Raw genomic sequence first — 23,113 nt, 5'->3', positions numbered from 1 at the left:
TTACCTCTTTCAGCGCAACAACACCCACCAGCTTCCCGATGCTGGTGACATAGGCGTGACTGAGACCCAGCAGGGAGAACAGAGTGTGAGTCTGAGTAACGACACAGAGGAGGACATGATCCAGTCAGTGTGAAATGTGATGCACTGTGAAAAGATCCGGCCTGCATGGCTGCACTGGTAAACAGCCCCCCCCCCCCCCCCCCCCCACACACACACACACACACACACACATATGTGTAGCAGCGCCGTAGAACTATCACAGAAAATCTAACAATCACATCTGCACAAAGAAACAAAATGTGTCGCTGTAAAAGGTTAAGGCATTTAGATTCTCAGGTGTGATAGTGGATCAGAAATAGTCCTGGTTGGAATTGGTTCGTTGTATTCTGAACTCAAACTCCCAAAAAGTAAAGGTAGTTTGTTCTAAAGTATTATACAAAGTACAATTGCCATTAACCAAAGTGACTCAGATTAAAATTCTGTTTTTGGTGTTTTTTTTAACATGTTCTTGTGGCTTTTTTCTGAATATGGAGGGCATATATTAAGAAAATTAATCTAAAAATTTCATTTCTGAGCTTTTCATTATTCACACTGTTGTGAATCAGGAGCAGAGTTTCAATAAGAGCTTATTAGGCTCGTTGCTCTGAGCTCTCAGACAAAGGTGAAAAGGGGGGCGGGGGTGCTTTACGGAAGGAGTCCCGCCCACAACTCAGAGGTGAATTTCTGATGAACTACTGCCGCTATACAGAAACTATGTCCTTAAAAAATGACTTTTTTTTTCTTTTTCTAAATTTTGGTTAAAAATGACATCATCATAATTAAAAGACCCCTAGGAAGACTTTTAAAATAGATCAAAAGATGATGAGTGTGTCTTTAAAGAACTTTCAAAATGTGACAAATAGGTTTTTTCACATTATTTCACGACTGGAAAAGCAGTCATTTTGCTTTGCAGCTTTAGGTTTCATCAAAAAATGACAGGTGCTGCCCCTGGAGGGAGGTGAAGACATCAGCTAGAGATTCAGAGCTGATGTTTCAATCTTAGAATGAGCAGCTGCCTCACTCCCTTCACTGATGTTCCGTGTTTCGTTCTGTCAAACAGAAAACATGTTATCTTTCCACACATTCTTCCTTATTTTATTACTCTGCAGAGTTCATTGAGTTTTATGGCTGCACTAAGAGAACTGCTAAATGTAAAAAAATAAAATCTTTGCACCTAGGTAACTGTTGCTCCTACAGACAATATACTGTTCTTCCATGTGCTCAAAACTTTCAATTTTCATGTCAAAGTGCCATAATTTGTTTTGTTTTTTTAAATAAAACTTAAAAAAGTGTGCTATTTTCCTCTATTTGACACTAAAAATATTCATTTTAATTTAATAAAAGGGAATGATGATGCATACAAGGCTGTTGAAGTCAGAGCAACCAGAAGGGAAACCTGGAGGAAAAACAAAGAGGAGGTTCATGGATGTTATGAAGGGGGAAGGACAGGATCGAGTTGAAAGGATTCGATGTTGTGACTCCTAATTGGGAGCAGCTTAAAGCAAAGTAGTTTGCATACGTTTGCTTTTGCAGCTCCCTTACTTTAACACAGCAACGCCTTTTCTAACACCGTTGGATAGTGTGAGTTGAGGTAAGCTTGATGTGCCTTAATGTTAAAGACACAGGCACACACAAAGTGCATGTGTGTGCACTCCCTTTGCATGTGATCCCTGGTCACCCAGGTGATGCAGCAGTCACCTTGTGCAGAGATGTTTTCTCCACCAGCTGGAACGGGGAGGGATCCACACGGATCTGCTCCATATCGATTGGTTTATCCAGCTCTGCTTCCTCCCAGGCTTTGATCTGCATCAGCCAATCAGAAGGCAGAGAGATCACAGAATTTCTACTTATTGATAAGAATGGATTGTTGGCTCATGGCAGCCTTTGTGCTTGTATAACCGCTGCTGTACAGTACCTCCTCTGGGGACATGGTGTCAGTCAGAGGAGGGGGCGTTGATTCCTGGCAGAAAAAAAAAGATAAGGCAGACGATAAGCAGGAAGTCAACTTTAGTATTTATACAGATATTAAGATGCCCCCTGGTGGTTTTAAGGCATCACCCAATGCAGAAATGTCAGCTCAATTATGCATGCATCATGTTATGCTCCCCCACCCCATTAACAGGGCTGGTTCATGCTGCTGTGTGGGGCCGAGGCTCCTGTCTGAGCTGTCACTGCTAGCTTCACTGCAGATCTCTGATTCTCTGCTCCTTTGAGCTGTTGGCCTCAAAGTGTTGAGCATGTGTGAGGTTGATCCTCAGTACCTGAGTTTCGATCTGGCCTGACGAAGACGTGGAGGAAAAGAGTCTCTGAAGAGTCCTCCTGACAGACGGCAGCCTGCGTTTGTCTGGGAACACGGTGCGGAAACACATGTCAGAGGAGACAGGCTGACACCAGGCGGGTGAAGCTGTTGTGACATGCATGGAGGAGAGCTGTCTGACCGGACTCTGTGTGATTGGTGGAAGGCTCCAGCGGTTTGGGGGACGGGATGGGGCCGTTACACTCCTCCTGCTCGGCAGCAGCGGTCTGGGGGTTTTTGACACCGTCAGTGGTTCCACGACCCATTTCAGAGGCAAATGAGTTGATGTATTTGTTTCACCTTGTCAGCATCCTCCTCCACCTCCTCATCCACAAAGGTGAAGGATTCCCAGGCAGCTGGGGAGGCTTGGCCCGGAGAACTCTGCTCTCTTTCAAAGACTCGCCTTTCTCGGGAAAGCCACCAGTCCAGAAGCGCCTGAAGCTCCGTCCTCTCAATCGATCCGAGCAGAATCATGGATTCTAGAAGGCACATTACGAGAAAAGACCATCTCTTATGAAGCTTCCAAATTGAATGAAGGAGAATTAGTCTTTCACTTTCAAACACTAAGCTCTTGGAAGGCAAGATAAAGGCATTAAACGTGATGAAGGAGGTCACCTTTAGAGTCGACCAGAGGGATGGTTTTCAGGCTTGTAGACTCCAGCAGGTGGTTTAATTCCCGAAATGTGGATTGGGAAGACAAGAATTTCACATTGCGCACCATGATGTCCTCCACAAAGATGTTGTACTTGCTGGAAATGACGAAACAGAAACATATGTTTCTTTTGACGACATCGGGATACAATGACAGCTGAAATTGTTTTCTTATTTTTACCTAATGTGCCCGAGGGCCAGCTCAGGCAGGTACGGCAGCTTCTTCACCTGGATGATGGAGTCGTAGAGGGAAGGCTGCAGGCCCTGGGCCACCATGTTGGCTAAGATAACAGCCACCATCATTGGTAATATGTGTGAGATTTGACCCGTCAGCTCAAAGCAGATTACTGCTGTGGAAACCGTGTGTGTGACAGCGCCTGTCATCGCCGCCGCACCTGGCAGTGCAGGGGGGGAGAACAGTATGTGAGAGGCAGTGACGTATAGCTCTTTATTGTCCTTTTTCATCAGCGTTGCACTAAATCTAACTAAAAACAATGATCTAATCTTCTTTTCTAACTCATTTAGAGGAGGTCCCATCATTTTAAATTGTGGTCGGTAGCAACAGCACGTTCACTTTAAAAAGAGGCATCCGAGAGATTTCAGCTTCAGTCACAGACAAACGCAGACGAGGTGAAAGTCAGGCCTGATGACAGCTGCTTAGCAGGAGTCATCATGTCAAGAGTGGACAGACATCTCCTCTTATAAAGGAGGAATGTTAAACCACCTTTTCTATGGCTAAACTCTTCATGATGATGGGCCATTACTGTAAAGTTCAAACACTTAAAGCCTAAAAGCATAAGAAAGAAAGCCTTTGAATAAATAAAAACTTTATTTATGCTTGTTCTGGGAACTGCCAGACACTTAGTGAAGCATTAAATGATGAAAAAGAAAAACGTTTTTCTTTTAAATTGTTTATCTTTTATCTTTGTACAAATTAAAAATTCTCCAAATCTATATGAAATGTGCAAAAATTAACTTTTGCATTCAAAAATTGTGCAAAAACTGCACTTTTAACTTCAACGTTTTTGTTGCAGACTGACCTATGACGGCGTAACCCCCCGGCAGGATGCGGTACACGATCCCATCAAAAAGTATTCCATTGGGAAAAAGGGTGGCCATGATCTCCCCGATGAGGCGGCCGAAAGCCGCTCCTTGAGGGGAGAGATCCGGCAGGATGTTAAAGAAAAAAGTGCACAGAGGCTCAGTTGGAGATCCCTCACTCGCATTCCCCAATCCTCTTACCTAATATGAACACTGGCATAAAAGCTCCTGAGGGAATAGGCATGGTGGTGGAAACTGCTGACATCCAGAACTACATAAAAACAGGATCAAGTTCAACTCAAACTGAGTATTTTTTTTTTTTTTTTTGCTTTTCCAGGCAGCAACTTACCTTCATAATGAAAAAGAGGAGGAGGATGACAAATACGCTGACATGAGGATGCAGCCATGCAGAGGAACGGCCGAGACCGGGGGGAGCGGGGGACTCTGAGATTTTGGTCCAGGTGAAATTATCAAAGAGGGAGTTGATACACTCTCTGGGCATCAGCTGCCAGACAAAAACCCAGACATAAAGTTTAGAAAAAGGGCGCTTCCATGAACACAACACATTTGTGTCACTATAGTTAAAAAAGACTTGATAGATTCGGCAAAATCAAGAGAACAGATGGACTGTCCATTGGGACAATGCTTTGAGGAATGGACTGAGAGGGACTCTTTGAAGCCTATTAGCCTCACTGGACAAACTGGTAATGCAACTATTATTTTAGAGCAAAACCACATAATTCAAATGAAAAATAATAGGTTATGGAGAAAAAATAGCTCCCAGGAAAAGAAAGACATTATGTGGATCTAGTCGTCTACAAGTGGATGTAACAGAATGAGGCAGAGCAGGGAGATTGTGGCAACAATTCAGTTATTTCTTTTTATGATTTATCAATTCATAATTAACGTAAAATCAAGGCACCAACCAACAAATGCAACTGACACATCAAACAATGTTAAAATAAAATACAGATTAATTCATTCAAAATGTTTCCTGTATGTTACAGTCAATTTTAGATCGAATCCTTCTAATCTGCCTACATTTGTAACTGTATTTTAATCATGGTGACCAAAAGACTGATTTAAACAGAGTTTGTAAAAAGAAAAGGAAGATAGTGAAGCCCCCTGTGCTAATCATGCAACTGGATAACTGTGGGAAAAAACTCCCTCTAAGGGGGTGATTAGGGAGAAATCTCCAGCTGAATCACATCATCAGTTCAATACACATTTATTCTAAAAGAAAGATTGCTTCCAACTGTGTGCAAGCACAGAGCAGATGGAAATGAGTTGAAAGTTGGTAAACCCCACCCCCTCAAAAGCGGCTGCTTCTTTAAGACAGAGCTGTTATCCTTCATATGCCCTTTTATAAAAAGCTTTCACAAAAAAATTCATAAAGTCTTATACACTAATGTGAACTTAAGAAAAAGAAGAGGTGGAGGGTCATTTTTCTGGTGGAGATGTTTTTATTACTTGAGTGTTCCAACATGAACAGCTGACCCACAGGAACATTTGCAAGTGTGGCAGGTTTTCTTGAGTAACCAGACTAAAAGAATGATGCATTTAGGGGGGGGGGGGCAATTTTTCCTGAACATTGTCTTATTTTAAACATGAAGAGAAGTCGCACACCAACAGTTCAATACTTTTCATTCTAGAAGACACTTTTATTTATCCTAAATCCTGAACTATAACTGCGTTGTCTCGAGTATCTCCTCTGCAGAAACACAAATGGCAGAACTTCCTGCTTTCCCACTCATCTTAAAATTTCAAACAGCTCTTTCTGGAGCCAGAAACACTTTACCCCACTTTTCCTCAGCGCTCAACTCCCATAAGCAGACTTTTCTGGATCAAACTGGTGAGGCTGCTTTTAAGTTGCTGATAAATTTGAATTTTCATGGTTTCCTTTGTTCCTTAAAAAAAACACAACTGACTGTCGTTCTTTTTTTCCAGTGTATAATAATGAGCACACACGGTAAAGCAACTGGGCAGAGAGAGATTGGTGAGGTCTCACCTCTCCAGCCATGAACTGTCCAAACCCAGGAGGAAACGTGAAGGTGGAGATGATCAGCGTCACTGCGCCTGGGTAAATTAAACGACTGGTGGTGGACAGACACACAAAACACCAAGTTGTTAAAAAAACATCAGTGGAAAAAAAAAACAACACAATGTCACTTTTTGAAAGGCACATGTGCCTCAGCACTGATTCCATGGCTGAACTTCTTTCTAATGGTGAAAACTACTCTTCTCCAAGTGTAGAGTCTCAGAGGATTTAAGTGAATTTCCACATTGACCGAATGCCTGTCTAAAAGGTTATTACAGCTTCACTGCTGTCCTGGTTAGTGTTGTGAGACTGATGACTTTGGAGAGTGGAGATGAGACACATTAAGAGGAATTCGATTTGAAGGCACAAATGGTTTCATTTCCGGGCTTCTATGTCTTCTATTAGTATTGTGGTAGTTAAGGAAAAAGCACAATGTTGATCACAAAAAAACAGATGTTGGACTGAACATTACTGTTTTGTCAGAAAGCGGGTCAGAGCCGTGGGTCTTCTCATGAAGAGGACCACCTGTCTGTTCAGGTAAACAAAGAACGCTCCAAGGAAGCCACACGAGATCCTACAAAGTGAGGAAACCATCAGAATTTGTGTCCGATTTTACAGAGCAAACATTCAAAAACTTCTGCTCAAACTCACTGGACGTGAAATTTAAGACTACCGTTTGTATAAAATGGTCTCTTAAATTAATATTTTGTGGGCAAAACCTAACACCATGTGCACACAAAGTAGTATTTTATTATTACGGGTATTAGTTTCTACTTTTAATTTGTGACCACAAAATGCTAAATTGTGCAACTAAAATACTAATTTGTGCACACAAATTACTAATTTGAGGGAACTATTTTTTTTTTTTTTAATGTCATGTACAGGACTCTATAAAGGAAGATACAATGATTGTGTTTTTAAAGCTGCAAGAAAGGACACACAAATATCCTCACCCTATGACTGCAAATGCAGGGAGTTCCTGGAGGTCAAAGGGGAAATCCATCCGGAAGTTAGTTTTGAACAGAGCTGTGATTGTGACTGAAAAAGAAACATGAATACATGTAACTTTATCCAGCTATTTTTGATCACTGTTTCAAATCTGCTTTCAGGTGGTTTGGAAAAGCTGTTCAGTGTAAAAACTGGATTGGTCAAAGTCCCCCCCCCCACTACTGTTGGCACAGTTTGGCAGCTTTTAAATCAATGGAGTGACCATGCTGTAAACTGAAGATAAAGAAGGAAATATTTCGATTTGAAGCAACAGGGGATTTCCTGCAGAGTCCGGCGGAGCTCAGAGTCTTCGCTGGTGGTCACATGAAACGCAAAGTGCCTTCCTCAAAGAGCCATTGCTGAAATACCAGCAGGACATCTACGACAGCAGTGAAAGAAACACCAATAGTTACTTCATGTCAGAAAGCGGAATAGCTGAAGATATGCTCACATACAAATTCAACTTTTTTCCTTAATAAATATGACTTTTTAAAGCCTAGTCAATTCAATTTCATTCAATTTTATTTATATAGACCAAATACACAACAACGGTCGTCTCAATGGGTCTATAGAATCAGCAGGCTGATCAAACTATTTCCAGTAAATCTGACATAAGAGGCGTATGCAGATGCATTTAGTTTGTGTTTTTGGAGTTTAAATATTTTATCTTTACAATATCCAAACAGACGTGTTTGATAAGATAATCACTTGTAATAGAGATAATGTATTACTATAAAGCTAAAATAGCTATTTTTAAAGAATTTTATTAATTTGTTGCTAAAATGTTCTAAAGGTTGCATTTTTTGTAACTGCACCAATCATTCGTTGTACTTTAATAAAATAAAAACATATTTTAGAATGGAGGATCTTAGCTGTTGTTTTGCAGAAAAACCATTCGATGTGAACGTGGAGTCTGATTCTGCCCTCACTGTTGTGGGCTATAAACGGATATCTGGCTTTGTCATGCTGAATTAAACAGGGATTCCCTGTGGTGCATTGATGGTTTCGTATATCCATCCGAAAAGATACGATAAACGCCTCTGCATCCGTGCTCACAAGCGTGCACACCATAGGTGCTAATGACAGCCTGTGTCATCCTCTTCATATAAAAGTCATTGTCTGATTTCCCCCCCCCCCTTAAAACCAGTAGAAAATGGATTTGTGTGAGCACAGACATGCGGCTGACTGTAAGTCAACACTCAGAGAATGTAGCAACATCTTCATATAGAGAAAACAGATGGTTTCTTCCTTGTACACCACAGCTTCATGTTACATTTCTGGACACAGCAAGGAGCTGTGATAAGTGAAATGGGTTCTTGAAGCTGCTCTCAAGACCATATGGTTGCACTGATCACAGCGGCGTGACGGTTCTCAAGCAGCACCGCCCGGGGGCCCGAAGTTCATGCGCATGTATCTGTAGTTCTGAGCCGTGGCATTTGCACACTGAGGAGTCTTTAAATCTTTTCAAAATGTTATAAAATCCGCATCATGATAGGTTTCTTTCAACTGCGAATTAAGAGAAATCCTACAAGTTGATGCGAAATTGAATTTAAAAAAAATGACAGAAAGAAAAATGGTGACTTGATGAGGCCAGTGTTTAGTGATTCTCCACCCATGTTCCTGCATTAACTGTAAATAAGAAATGGACTGAGTTACCCCTCCCCCCCCATGTTCCAAATAGGAAGTAGCTGCTGGCTCAGAGAAGATAAAAGACTTCTATTGAGAAATAAACAGCTATAACACAGTCATTCTATTTGTCAGTATAACCATTCTTTCTCTGTTGCCTTATTTTGACACTTTCTTGCTAATCATCTTGTTGATCATGATTTTTGTTCATGATTCTTCAGTGCAAGTTATTCGAGTTATAAATTGACCAATCAGATGCTTCAGCAAATGTTTTTGGAGCCTGCTGGCCCCCATGCTGACTGTTTGTGACGTTTCAAACATTTGATTGACAGATTCTCCAGAGACCACTACCAAGTGGTTGGGCTGTGGACTTCCAACAAGCTCACTCCTGATTGGTGAGATAATTTGCCATATAGACGTTAACTCAGACCATTGACTGTATATGAGAGCTGGACTGAGTGAGTGAACCATCACCCGCAGAAAATAGGCGACTTCTGGCTCCAGCCACATTCTTTTTATAGGTGAAAGTAATGTATGTATATTTTCTCTATATTTTCGTGATTCAGACATTGCCATTTAAAAAAAAGTATCAAGGCAAGAGTGGTTATTCTGACAATCAGAATGACAGAGGACTAGCTGTTTATTTCTCTATTGAAGTCTATTGGCTTCTTGTAGACACAGGTACTTCCTGTCTGGACCGCAAGGGGAGAGGGGTCACTCAGTCCAGTTCTCATATAAAGTCAATGATTCATACCTATTCAGACCAATCATTGCTTCCTTACATCGTCTGGCTCCAACATGGTGGCGTTCACATAGCAAGATATTGGCCACTGAATTGATTTTCATTTTCTAATTGCCATTTTCTATGGTGACGTCAAACTCATTCAGTCCAGTTCTCACATACAGTCAATGGTTCATGCACACACCAATCACTGAATTTGACTTTAAAGTTTTGTTGCTGCTGAATAGCTTTCTTCAAAGGCACAAATATTACTCAGCTTGTGTTCAGAGATTTTTCAGAGAAAGTGCAAGCTCAGCTGTCTGTTTGGCAGCTTGTGTGTGGAAAGTACTTCTCACCAGCATCCTTGTTCCAGACCGAGAGCACTCTGAATATGAAGGCGCTGAACGTGGCAGCAAAGTATCCCCGCCAGTAATTCCTCACAGCAAAGTAGGTAGACGTGACCTCAATACTGAACAGCACCCCTGGTAACGCCAATAAAAAAAAAAAAGAGAGAGAGGACAGAAAGGAGAGGAGGGATTACACAGAGGAAGAAAATGAAGATGGATAGAAAGAGAAATGAGAGAGGAAAGAGAGAGGGAGAGAAAGGTGAGAGAGCCAGTTAAATAAAGCAGAAAGAGTCCAGACCCCCTTGAAGATGAGGGTGTAATTATACACAACACAAGAACCACAGGGAGTGAGCACTAAATCAAACCCCACGCTAAATACACACATGTAGCACACACACAAGCAGGGCATCAAGAGAACATGAAGCAATGAGATCCGCGTCAGCAGCAAAAGCCTAAACCCTTTATCTTCACTATAAATAAGGATAAAATCATTCCTGGATTGATTTTTCAGTTTGAGCTCAGATTTTTTTCATACTGCAGCAGCATGTTAACACGTGTTCAAACCCACACACTGTAGTTTATTGAGGGCTCAGCCACAGTCACAAAGGACAACCCTCAAAATGAAACCCATCAGTTTGATGTTTACAAATTGATTAGAGGAACACAACTAAACTGCATTACAGAATATGTACAGAGATTTGACATTTTTAGGGTAAAGTGGGAAATTGAGGAAGATTAACACCTTAAATTTAGTCAAATAACATTTACAGCGGCAAACGTTTGCATCTAAATGAGTGGAAATCACTCACATGTACCACTTCTAATTGTAAAATGATTAGGGTTGACTTATTGCCGCCAATTGTTGAATTTTCTTACACAGATGGGGATTTGTTCATGTTGTAATACTATCATTATCGATGTTTCCGTTTTTCTACCAAAACCATCGTTGCAGATGAGGCAGAACCCAGCTGTTCCTATGAGGTGTACACTTCCTACGTGATTGACGCTCCGTCTCTGTGGTCGTGCAAATTCAAAATAACGAGCCTGCAGGAAATATAGTTTTATGAAATGAGATTTTCATTGTACATTGACCCACATATGTTGATGCTATATGTTTTATTCTGTCTCTATCAGTTTCAAAGCCATATCTTGTCTCTTTAAAGGAGTCCAGCTTACATTTGGAGGTCAATAAGGAGAGAAATAAAATGACAATGTTGTTTGATTTTGGTCAAAAACGGTATGATCATAATAAAAAAAACACTTGGAACACTTTGAAAATAGATCAAAAGATGAACAGAGTGGGACTTTAATGGTAAAATGTTTAGCTTTTATTGGGATCCTAAATGATTGCTTTTTCAACATTAAGGTTAATTCTTTGCCTTTTTAGAGTCAGACATACAGAATGGAAGGAAAAAAATATTTAGAGAGTGAAAATTTGACCAATGCCTTTAATGTTCAAAGGTGTTTCATCACTAAAAAACAAATCTCTTTAACAGCAAAAATTTCCATAAATGTGTGGCACTTAGAGGCTTTACGTCCCTTCTTCTGTCCTGTTCACTCCAAGGTTCTAGCCTGGAATTATGTTTTGGATCATTGTGTTTTTGCAGGATGGACTAAATTGAATCATACCAGGAGGAACTGCACAGTGGTGAAGTTTGCTGTGGTAATTGCTCAGGACGCCTCTCATTCTGTATACGTCACTAAACCTAGATCCAGCACAATAACCCCAAACCATTACACTTCCTCCTCCATGTTTTACAACTAATGTAACACACTGCGGTCATTCTTTCACCTTTTGACAACCTGGAAAGATTCTTGTTAATGAACCAAAAGGTTTTCACTTTTGAGTCGTTGTTGTATAACATGTTACTCCATTGTGCAGCAGACCAGTGTTTCCTTGCCAGCGCAAACCTCTTTGTCATATTTTTAGCAATAGTGCTGCAGCATTTCCAATCAACCCTCTAGCTTAAATTTCTGTTTACAGTTAGAATTGAGACTGACTTATATGATATATTTAAAGCTGCTGTCCTTTAAGCTGTTTATAGTGAAGCTTTTCAGAAACCTGGCCTGTGATTGATTTGTGACTTTAGGTTTGCCAGATTTCCATTTTAAACCATTTCTGAGCAACTTTTCACTGTGACAAGATTTTTGTGCTACAATGGCATCTCTCAATTTTATTGTTAGCTACCCTTTTACCTGTTGTTTTTGAGATGATACATTATTTACACTGAAAAAATACTGTTGAACTAAGTAGGCTTTTTACAAGAGCAGGGTCCCACAGTGTAATCCAGCTCTGCATTTATGTAGATAGAAAAGGCTGTTTGCAGAATAAACTTCAAATTTATCGTTATCGCAACATCAAGCTGTGCAATACGCATATAGCAGAAGACAGTAAAAATTGCGATCAAGGGTTACCTTAAATGTGCCAAAACAATCTTATGGCAGCTTGAAGTATTTAAGGAATCAAATAAATGCCTTTATGCATTTGAGAAATTTGGTAGAAACCTTTTATGTTAGATGTTCGCCTCCTAAGTAGATGAGTCATTTGGAGTATAATTTAAGGTATATTCATATATATATTATTGTTATTATTTAAATTAAATAGTTAAATGGAATTGATGTTTTTGGTTGTTATGCTATTTGTTTATGTATCGCAAGTTATATCGTCATCACAATAATGATCACTAATATCGCAAATCGCGAGTTTTCCTCATATCGTGCAGCTCCAGTTGTTAGTACTCAAGAAAATTTTAAACACTTGTAAAAATGACTTTTAAGGCTTGACCAACCTCTAATAAACAGCTTCAGATTGTAAATCCATTCTATGCTTCTTGGAAATGACCCTTTAGAGCTGTTCTAAAACATCTGCCAGTTCACATTTTATTTATTGTACGATTTCAAGCTTTACCACTTTGAACTGAAAAAGTAAAACTTAAACAATTGGGGTTTTCTACAGCCTATGACCTGCAGTGTACAATAAGGCATTTATCATTTCATCAGAACTAATTTCTGGAATAGGGGTCTTTTTGTAATCAAAGGGGAGAATTTGTATTCTAGAAATGCAGCTCCAGAAGGTTTAGTACTTTTTTTTTAATCTACCCGGGAAACTTTTATTTTAAGTCAACAAATCAATCCTCATTACAGCAAAAAAAAAAAAAAACACAAAGGTTTTGATATAGAGACAGAGAGAAAAATGTACAGTACCTCCAAGTGGAGTGCCGAAACAGCATCCCACCCCCACGGCACAGCCAACAGTCAGAATATCTGTGTAACCATAAGGGTTCTACTGACACAGAAAACAGAGGGAGAGAACAAAAAACAGGAGGGAGGTGCAGGAGTGAGACATAGACATTGAACAGTGGAGATGATCAGAGAGGGAGGAATGAAGTTGACAAGGAACAAGAGCGTTGACAGCAGAAGATAGAATGGAAAGGTGGACGGGGGAGGATGAGGGACCATGGGGGCGGGGAGGGGATTGACAGTAAGACAAAATGGCAAAAAGTGAATAAATATGGCTCACAGGAGAGCAATAAACGTTATAAAGAGAAGGAACAGGGCACTGCAGGCGGATGTAAAGCAGTCGATCCACATGCCATCAAGATTTCAACCAACAAACATTCAGGAAGAAAAAGAAAAGCAATTAATTACACTGTCGTCTGAGACAGAAACCTGCAACTGATAGCCATGCTGAGAGCGGACAAAAAGGGCAGTGAAACTGAAATACTACAGCTGATTATGACTGACCTTGAAAACTGAATTTTCAGTGTCTCCTTTAAATGTAAGCCAGACAAGAAAAGAATACATATTTTCTTTGTTTCATAAAAAAAATACATAATAAAAAACTCACCAAAATGAAGTTGAATGAAGTTATTATTCACAGCATACATATACAATACTAGCAAATACTTCAACACAACCCATTTTACAAAAAAAAGGTACATTTTGTGATGTGTTCTGCATCTTTGCCCTGTTTCTGGCTGAGCAGCTGCTCTCATTGCCTTCTCTGATTCTTTGTTTTTACATTTTGCTCAGCCGAACAAAATAGAGGAGCAGCTCTTGTTTTAGCTGTGGGAAAGACCACCGTCGTGTTTTCTGGTGTGCACCTGGTAACTGGGTCTGAGTAGGCAAACCTCCAACGGCAGCTTCTGTTTTTAGTTCAGGTTGGTATTTGTCTGCAGACTCGCTTGTAGAAACTCTTAACCTGCTTTGAATGTTTTTAAACAATTTATTTAGAAATGAGTTAATATTTCATTGAAAAATGTCAAAATCTAGTAGTAATGCTTTGTTTGTTTGCTGTTCTTCAATTGTTCCATGTAGTCCAGTAGGAGTTTTTCCCCTCATTTGCCCTGCAGACCTGAAAGTCAGCCATTGCTTGATAAAGCGGGATCAGACTTGCCTCCTATGGGGGCAGCAAAACAGGTCGCCACTCCAACTGCACACGCACACACCAACAGGTCCTGGTTATGGATGCCATTCTGAGGTTAAGGCGTAGGAAGTGAAAGGAAGGCAGACAGACGGGTATAGGTGAGGCAGGCCGGTGGACAGACAGGCAAAGCGAGGAAACAAAGGGGACAGGACATGGAGGGTAATTGTTAATATACATGCCAGACACAATAAATGTACTGTCATTACACTGAAATAAGCAAAAAAAAAGAAGTTAACAAAGCAAGTTCAAGAAAACAGCGACGGAAACAGCAACAGACAGGATAGTCTCAGGGTTTCCTTTGAGCCAAAAATCACTCAAATTTATGTTTGTAGAAAAATAGTTGTTTTATTGCTTCCCTTGTCCAGTAAAAGGATAGTGAAATTTTAACAAATATAAGTAAAAAAATTGCAGTCTCAAGGCTTTTGAGATGTTTTGCAGTCTAAACTAATTGCTAGCAAAGAATAAGCTTGAACAAAGAAATAGTGTTAGTATGCTAACACAAGCTTTTTAACATGAAGTATGTTGTTTCTCTTTCGGCTTTTCCCATCAGGGGTCGCCACAGCGAAGGAGTCGCATGGTAAACTTGGCAATGTTTTACGCCGGATGCCCTTCCTGACGCAACCTTCTCAAAGCAACTGGGCTTGGGACCGGCACAGAAGTAGAGAAGGGAACAGGGAGCAGCCCGGAGTTGAACCCAGGTTTCATGGACGGAAGGCGCCGCAAACCAGCACGAGCTAAACCGGTGTGGGTACCGGATGTTCTCGGGTTGCCGTATGTTCTCGGGGTCCTTCGGGGTCCTTCGACCAATGATGACGTCACACGATTTGATTGGCTGTAAGTTGCCACGACCAATGAGTTAACGTCGCTAAGTTTTTTTAAAAACTTTATTGACAATTGCGGTATCATACATTAACAATGACATAAACGTTAACAACGAACAATAACGATGTAATCAATATTGCCTCGAAGATCAGTCACCATTGCCAAATATAACATATTGACATAGAAAATAAAGAATAGAGGGGAAAAAAAGAAACAATGAACATAACACAAATAAATAAAAACATAAGTAAAATAAAATAAAGGAACATAGAAAAAATCGAAGTAGTCTAATACTAGTTAAGTTAGGGGTACTCGTGAAGTTTTTATTTCTGAACAAAACTAAGCAATTTCAAGCCATTCTTCTTTTTCATATAATGAAGTGATTGAAAGCAAAAACAGAGCTCTTTATTAAATGTTATAAAAGTGGTTTGGTCTTCAAAACTTGACCTCACCAAGATGGCGGTGCTCTCCTCCCATGAGGAACTACGTGATGTCTCCTCTAGTGATATAACTCATTGGAAGGACCCTGAAGGACCCCGAGAACATGCGGCAACCCGAGAACATCCGGTACCTACACCGGCTCCCATTCAACATGAAGTATAATCTTCACATAAAGTTTGTTTAAATATATATGCAAACAAGGTGGTGTCTGGCAAAGGATCACAGAAAATAACTTCAATTAGAATCCAAAAAAAAACAAAAAAACTTCCACATGTCAAAATAACCCTCCTTCTTACTTTTTTCTTGTCTTTTCAAACAGCTAAATGGTTAATGGTTAAAAATCAAAAACTTAACTCTTGGCATGAAATGTCCATGGATTTAAGAATGGCAGCAGTTCTTCATAAAAGTAAAATGATCCAGATGCATGAGTATCTAGTGTTTACAGCTCTGACTTTTGCAAAGGTAGAATGTTCCTTCTGTCTTTTCACTACGAGCAACATGAGTCTTTGGCATGTAAGCCGTCTACCTATCAGCTGGCTTAATGGCTCAGAGGGTAACTTAGAAAGAGGGAGAGGTTGTGGATATGGATCCTACTGGGGCCACAACTTTTAATGTGCTTGTCTCTCTGTTTTTGCTTTAAAACTATTAAAGATCAATTATAGGCGTATCCGAAGATTTGTAAATGTAGAACTTTAAGTTGCTTTTCGGGTGTGAAAATGTTCCTGTTTTTAAGATGTTATTACATGGTCCTAGAGTCTGGACCCTTTGCTGTAACATTACCACTGTCATGTCTAATAAACAGATCCACAAATTCCTGAAAAAAAGACAAAAAAACAACCTTCGGAAACCCTGTAACTATGACAAAAAGAACTTCAATCTTAGTATATTAGGAAATCTCAAATTTTCTTCATTGCCAATCTGCCACGACCTGTGACTTTGATATTTATTGTGGTAACTACAAGAATTACAGGTAATAAGGTCGGTTGTGATCAGGCCTTTGACTTACCTCATAAACTCCAGAGAAGATGGACATGAACCTACTCAGGACTGCTGCACAGATACTGGCAATATGGACAAATGGACCCTGCAAGCAACAATGGGACGTTACTGACACGGACCACCACAGAGCCAAGGTGTTCACACGAGCACCGTCCTCAAACTAAAGAGTCTAAACTGGGACATTTTGAATCAGAGCAGAGAAATCACAAAGTAATTTTCAGATGTGACAGTTGGCCTGTTACTGTAAATGGAAAAGGAAATGTAGTTCTTTGCAGAGGACTTGAATAATTTGCATCAGTCCCATGAGAAGGGGGAGTAGGGGGAAACATGACAGGAGATGATTTATTGCACTTGAGGGTAGAAGCAAAAAGCATTCTAATAGAAAAGAAAATGATGGAGGTGGTGCTGGACGAATGTTTGATGACAGAGCAAATCAGATGGAAAGAGAATGAGGGTCTCCTTACCTCTTTCCCCACTGGCATCCCACTGCCCAGGCCTGCAGTTAGGCCAATGACCTTAGCTATGAAGGCTTTGAGGGTCAGATACTCTTTCAAGACAACACCTCGCAGAATGGTTTTCAGCTCAGGGATCCCTGAACCTGCCAACACACCACTGAAAATGTGGAACGGGACAAATCTTCTGGGAAAAAGTTTTCAAATAAAAAACAAACACAACATTATGGCTTTACATCAGGGGAAAGTTAAAAAAAAGCCTACCAATTGCCTGTGGTGAAACCAGATGGCAAAAGAGTGATGCAAACACAACAAGGATCATGGGATACGTAACCCAGGCGAGGTACTGCAGGGCAACATTGCCCTTAAGCTCCCCATGTATCCACTTATAGGCTGAAAGACAGAAGGAAATCAAGAAAATAGGAACTAGAAATGTTAGGACATTATTAAGCTAGAAAGGAAATGTCCCTTTGTTTATGATACCATAGTTTAACCTTGCATACCCTGCAGGCTCTTGGCACTTGCATAGTCCATACTCCAGCTGACCAGCGCCATTGTCAGCCCCAGAAGAACCAAAAAAATCCAGTCTTCCCCCATTTTTGTCACTATATACCGCCGGACTCGAGCCAAGCAATCTGGAACATAAAATCATCAAACCGTTTCAGAGTCGATGAGAAAAAGTTAGCGGTTTGATCTGTAGTTATCATGTCTCCAACAAATGCAATTTGGGGAAAAAAGGGTAGTAAACTGTTTTATTTTGTTCTCCAAGGCAATTCTTTCAAATTTAAATAAGAACGAAAAAGCTTTTCCCGTACTTATTCTAAAGGATGCATCATTTTATACATATGAAAAGAAATACATCACTGCAATTCATTAAAAATGAGAATTTATGGTGTGGACTGAGAATCCAGTTTTTGTTTTTCCAGATTGCTCTCAGACATTCGGAATTTTTAAAACTCCACATATATTTGAAAAATAATGACTTCTTTTGCCAAATGTTTTAGATAGCATTTAAAGAAGTAGAACAGCAATCTCCGACCATGTCAGTGGAAACTTTTTTTTTTTTTTTTTACATATCGGCTTTCATGAAAGTCCTCATAATCTCAGAGCGCCTGAAACTCTGCGGCCTCAAAGCCTGCTGGTATTAAAGACCAGTATTATGTTTTAATGGCTCATCCTGTTGCATGAGATATCTAGTACTCAGAAGCTGAAATATATATTCTGACTTTGCAAAGCTGTCTAATAAAGCTATAATCTGACTTAATAGATAAACAATTAAGAAATGAAGTCAAAAATTGTTACAGCTCTTGTTTTTTATTCTGTTGCTTCTGGAGGACACTGTAACATTTCATAACTCCACATTAGCCATGCTTACCTTGGCATTTGGAGTAGGGACGAGGCTTTTTGGCAGAGGAAGCATGGCTCTGATGCGACTCCAAGGTCACAGGGTGATGATGATGTAGCTGGCGGCCCTGGCCTCTGTGGCTGCTGGCCGTGGTGTCGTCCACTGCCTGTCTTCTCCATTGTCTCTCTGTCAGCAGACGAGCGGCCTCCCGTCGGGCAAAGCTTCCCAGCTGCTCCCTGTACTCACCGTACAGCTGTAGCGCAGAGAACACACTCAGAAGTCACTAATAAACAAATACAAGGGCCAGGAAATAAAATGATCCAATCAAATGTCAAAACTGACAGGGGAGGCTGACAGAGACACAGGGAGAAATGACTTTATCAAACATGGATCGGATAGTTTTAGCTAGTGTTTATCAGATAACAAGAAGGAGACGGGAGTGTGTGGGGCGTTTGTAAGGGATACACACCAACCCTAATGCTCCAACAGACATAAATAGACAAATTGGGCATAGAGAACGGAAAAACCCCTCCCTGAGTGGAGGAAGAGGCTGAAGAGCAGCCAGAAGAGGAGATCCTGGAGGAGAGGACGTCTCACATCTTCCCCTTCTGTCTGAACACTTTACACGGACAGCCACATAAACACACACACACACGCACGCTATGTAAGGAAGCACCTCATGATCCGATTAAGCCTCGTAAAATACACAGAAGTTGTAAAACGCTGAAGATTCTGCTGCAGCCACAAGCCGCAACTGAAACCTTCATGCATCCCGCCACACGAGCTAAAATATAAGGAGAGCTGGCAGCCCCACATTTCTGTCTCATGTTCACACAGGAAAGGTGAGCTGGCATGTCCAACCACGAGGCCCTGCAGGAGGAAGGCGCAGCTACCAGCACATTTCAATCTTCTGAGCTCATGAAATAAAGGTACAACCTGCCATCTCATCTGCTGGGAAAATATGACGAGCACACGCAAGCTGACAGGACAAGACACTGCAGCTCAACTTTTAGACAGACTCTCTGAATCTGCTCCACTGTAAGACAGGATTCAATGCAACAACATGGCCAAGTGACCAAGATAGAACTTTATAATTAATACATGAATGCACCGCATGGCAGGTGGCTTCCCAGTTACCGCTGGAGGCTTTTGAAAACCTTTAATGCCTCTAAATCGTCTAGCCAGTTATTTTGAAGCTTGTTAAACACTCCAAACCCCAAACTGTTATTCAGAACAATACATCTCTCTCCCAGCAGCTTACTATGCCTGCCCTCACCACAGGAATTCAAACTAAAGCAAAGCAACGAAGCACTGAAGAATTCAATCCATCCCTTTATGATTGCCCTAATTTTCCTCATCTTAACTTTAGTTTATTTACAGCCATAAAAATAATGCTGTTGTGGGCATAAATTACAGATTACACAGACAAAAAGCTCCAGTTCTGCATTTAACGGTAGGATTAGTTTTTCATTAAAAACACACACAAATCAATAAGATACATTTTGATTTCTTATTTGATTCCCACCCAAATTAAACTTGTTTATCATCAAGAATGTCACACTTATATTAAAAAATAATCCAGAAATTACATTTGCCCATTATTACTCTTTCTTTAATAATTTATTTTCAAAAGGTATGAGGGTTCTTTGATTTTGAAATAAACAAGAAAATTAATTGGAAAAAGGTTTTTCTGATTGGAGATAGGAAAGTTTATCTTTGTATGTTGCTGGAATAAAAGTCACAAAAAAACAAACACAAATAAATGATCAAAATGAAAGCATGTTGTGTTTGTTCAGAAAATCTGCTTTATTTTTTCCCTGAATTATTAAAAAAGGTCAAAAATTGGCAAGCATCAAATAAACTTCAGAGATTAGGGAAAAAGAGTAAGGAAGAATAAATAAAATACAAAAAAAAACATCAACGCCTGACCAGATGCAGCCTTTGCCTCCAAGTCTTTACCTGTTCCCCATCAGCTGTCTTTAGCATGATTTGGCAGCAGCTCTGTGTCTGTTCCATCTCCTGCCCTGTACTGCAGACAACCTGACCACCAGCACCTCTGCTCTACACATTAACACCAAAGAACTAATCCATCAACATCATCAAACAGCTGCTGGCAGCAGGCGATATCCAAACCAGGGACTGTCACAGCGAAAACCTGTGAACCGTTCAGAGAGGGAACAAACCAATCATAAAAAAAAGGTTTTCGCATTTAAATTGTACATTTTGTTTTTGGTGGTCCTTCCCAAACAGCATTTGAATTTTTTTAAACATTAACACCATAAAGCAAACTTGTGCAAAAAGGATGTACACGGTAAAAACAGTGCATCTTATTAATGATCACTTCTCTGGCAGTGCAGTTTGTGTGATGGACAATTTGATCAGCAACTTCCTTTTTGGCCCATTTCCATTGAATTTTTCATTGCAAATTTATAGATAGGATAATTAAATTAAAAAAGAGATAGTCATGATAAATATAAAAATATATTATATCAATTTAATGATTTCTTAAAAGACAGGCTTGTCATTGTTTCCTGCATGGCAGGCGTTTCAGCGCTATATCGTAATTATAGTTAGTAATTCCTGACAAACAAAGATGAGATCTCCAATCTCGTAAATATCGCAACCCCTTTTGTAAATTTATCATTTAACCTTTGGTTTATCATGAATGGCATGTCATGCATACAAATAAGTTTAAAGAAACTATTATTAATAAATGCTAAAATCTGCACAGACTCAACTGAAACTGCAGGCGTGGGAAGACCAATGGAAACTGAGATTCATTCAAGTTCTGGATGTCTTTAACGTTTTTTATCTCTCAGCCTTGTATTTGCAGTATCCTCATTTAATCATGTAAACCTGTTACCACTGAATGACTCAAGGTCTTAACTTGTCAGTGAAGACCATGACTTTTAGAGCTTTCTCACGCTTTTACACACAGGTGCTGTTATTTGGTTCCATGAATGTGGAATAAACAATTCAGTCCATGACGCATGGAATTATATTCACATGAAAACAAAATGTAATTATGATTTATGTGAACTGATTCAGAACAGATAGTGTCCTTTAAAAAAGCTCACAGGGAGATCTGGGTATTAAAAGGAAGAGACGGGATCAGATGATTAACAAAATGGCCGACATTGTTGCTGGCTGTAGTGAGTTCTTGTGGAAAAGGCGATAGAACGCTGCCTGTGGAACACATAGCGATGGAACATGACCTGACTTGGTCTGTAGTTTGGTTTTGATAAGTTGTTTGGGAAAATTAAGATCTCTGGCTGTTTCTTGTGTTTTATTAAAATGGTTGTCAGGCTGGGCTGCCTCCATTGACTGTATATGAGAACTGGATTGAGTGACCCCTCCCCCCTCGCATTCCAAACAGGAAGTACCCAATGGCTCCAAGAAGCCAAAATCCCAGACTTCTTTTGAGAAATAAACAGCTAATTCTCAGTTAGACCTACACAATAAATCACAAATTTATCATTATCGCGATATCAATCACTGTGTAATATGCATATCGCAAAAGACGGCGAAAATTGCAATAAATGGTTACCTTAAATGTGCCAAAACAACCTTATGACAGCTTGAAACATTTAATTTAATTTTTTTTTTTTTATGGTCTCGGGCCTTCATATTTATCTGACATGATTTTAAAGTATGAGCCCTCGCGGACCCTGAGGTCCTCTGATACAGGCCTTTTGGTTATCCCAAAAGTTAGAACAAAAACGTACGGCGAGGCCTCATTCAGTTTTTACGGACCTCGCCTGTGGAACAGCCTCCCAGAGAGCCTCAGGGCTGCAGAGACAGTTCATGTTTTTAAAGGAAGGCTTAAGACCTACCTTTTTAATTTAGCTTTTAGTTGAATTTTAGGATTTTTTATTTTATTTTATTTTATTTTATTTTATTTTATTTTATTTTATTTTATTTTATTTTATTTTATTATTATTTTTAATTTATTATTATTATTATTTTTAAATATTTTAATTAATTTATTTTTCTTTTAACTAGTTTTATATGTGTATGTAAATACATTTATTTATTTATTCTATTAATTTTTAAGACGCTCTTACTATTTCATATGCCTATTAAGGTTTATGTAATTATTTGTTTTTTGTCCATGTTTTATATATATTTTAATTTTATTCCTTTTACATTTTATTACACTCCAGTGTTTCCCTCTGAGGGATCCTCCACATCAGTGACTGACCCTTCTCAGTGAGCGGGGTCGCTGCAGTGGGATCTCCTGGGTCTGACTCTTTTGATCGGATCTGGGGGGTTCTGTGGTGGTGTACTCCGTGAACTTGGGTTGGGGGGTCGCTGGTGTGGACATGTCCCCAAACTATCGTTTTCCCACCTCAGGACAAAGCCAGGTCTCTACATTCTATCATTCTATCACTTTTTTATTTATTTATTTATTTTTTTATTTATTTATGTGTGTGTGGGTGTGTGTGTGTGCGTGTGTGTTTTTGCGGGGGGGGGGGGGGGGGGGGGGGTTGTCGCACGGTTTGTCTTGTCATCTTGTTTTTAAATTTTATTGTATTTTATGCACAGCACTTTGAGTGACATCTGTTGTCGAAAAAGTGCTATATAAATAAAGGTTGATTTGATTTGATTAATGAATCAAATAAATCCATTTGTGCATATGCGCAATCACGTTGTTGACCAATCAGATGGAGCCCTTTTATATCGGCGTGGGTCATTTGGAGCATATTTTAAGTTATGTTGACTCTTATTTAAATTAAACTGTTGCAGTGAAATGGAATTGATTTTTTTGGTTGTTTTGCTATTTGTCCATTTATCGCAAGTTATATCGTCAGCACAATATTAATCATTAATATCGCATATGGCCAGTTTTCCTCCTATCGTGCAGCCCTACACTTAGTCATTA

At 39.8% G+C, this 23,113-nt stretch overlaps 1 protein-coding gene across 3 annotated transcripts in view; it reads right to left on the bottom strand.

Annotated features, from left to right (window-relative positions):
• clcn1b (chloride channel, voltage-sensitive 1b) overlaps positions 1-23,113 on the bottom strand; it is a 31,802-nt gene that overhangs the window by 1,722 nt on the left and 6,967 nt on the right. For 2 of the 3 annotated variants that reach the window (XM_023964439.2, XM_078933507.1), the window contains exons 2-22: positions 18,262-18,484; positions 17,390-17,521; positions 17,151-17,279; positions 16,899-17,032; positions 16,442-16,519; positions 12,951-13,029; positions 9,756-9,881; positions 7,019-7,103; positions 6,538-6,639; positions 6,036-6,120; positions 4,377-4,532; positions 4,229-4,298; positions 4,027-4,137; positions 3,168-3,381; positions 2,951-3,084; positions 2,636-2,814; positions 2,478-2,562; positions 2,301-2,383; positions 1,955-1,999; positions 1,738-1,842; positions 5-91 (exon numbers count right to left, since the gene is read on the bottom strand). In XM_023964439.2, the coding sequence (XP_023820207.1) occupies positions 5-91; positions 1,738-1,842; positions 1,955-1,999; positions 2,301-2,383; positions 2,478-2,562; positions 2,636-2,814; positions 2,951-3,084; positions 3,168-3,381; positions 4,027-4,137; positions 4,229-4,298; positions 4,377-4,532; positions 6,036-6,120; positions 6,538-6,639; positions 7,019-7,103; positions 9,756-9,881; positions 12,951-13,029; positions 16,442-16,519; positions 16,899-17,032; positions 17,151-17,279; positions 17,390-17,521; positions 18,262-18,484 (2,442 nt within the window). Of the gene's footprint in view, positions 1-4; positions 92-1,737; positions 1,843-1,954; positions 2,000-2,300; positions 2,384-2,477; positions 2,563-2,635; positions 2,815-2,950; positions 3,085-3,167; positions 3,382-4,026; positions 4,138-4,228; positions 4,299-4,376; positions 4,533-6,035; positions 6,121-6,537; positions 6,640-7,018; positions 7,104-9,755; positions 9,882-12,950; positions 13,030-16,441; positions 16,520-16,898; positions 17,033-17,150; positions 17,280-17,389; positions 17,522-18,261; positions 18,485-20,190; positions 20,307-23,113 lie in introns of those variants that run through there. The other variant, XM_078933508.1, reaches the window with a different exon arrangement.

The sequence above is a fragment of the Oryzias latipes genome, chromosome 16 (assembly GCF_053564925.1).
Source record: "Oryzias latipes strain Hd-rR chromosome 16, Olatipes_Hd-rR_3.1".
NCBI classification, from domain to species: Eukaryota; Metazoa; Chordata; class Actinopteri; order Beloniformes; family Adrianichthyidae; genus Oryzias; species Oryzias latipes.
Note: the sequence above shows the minus strand (reverse complement) of the source record. Positions and strands in the feature narration are given on the sequence as shown.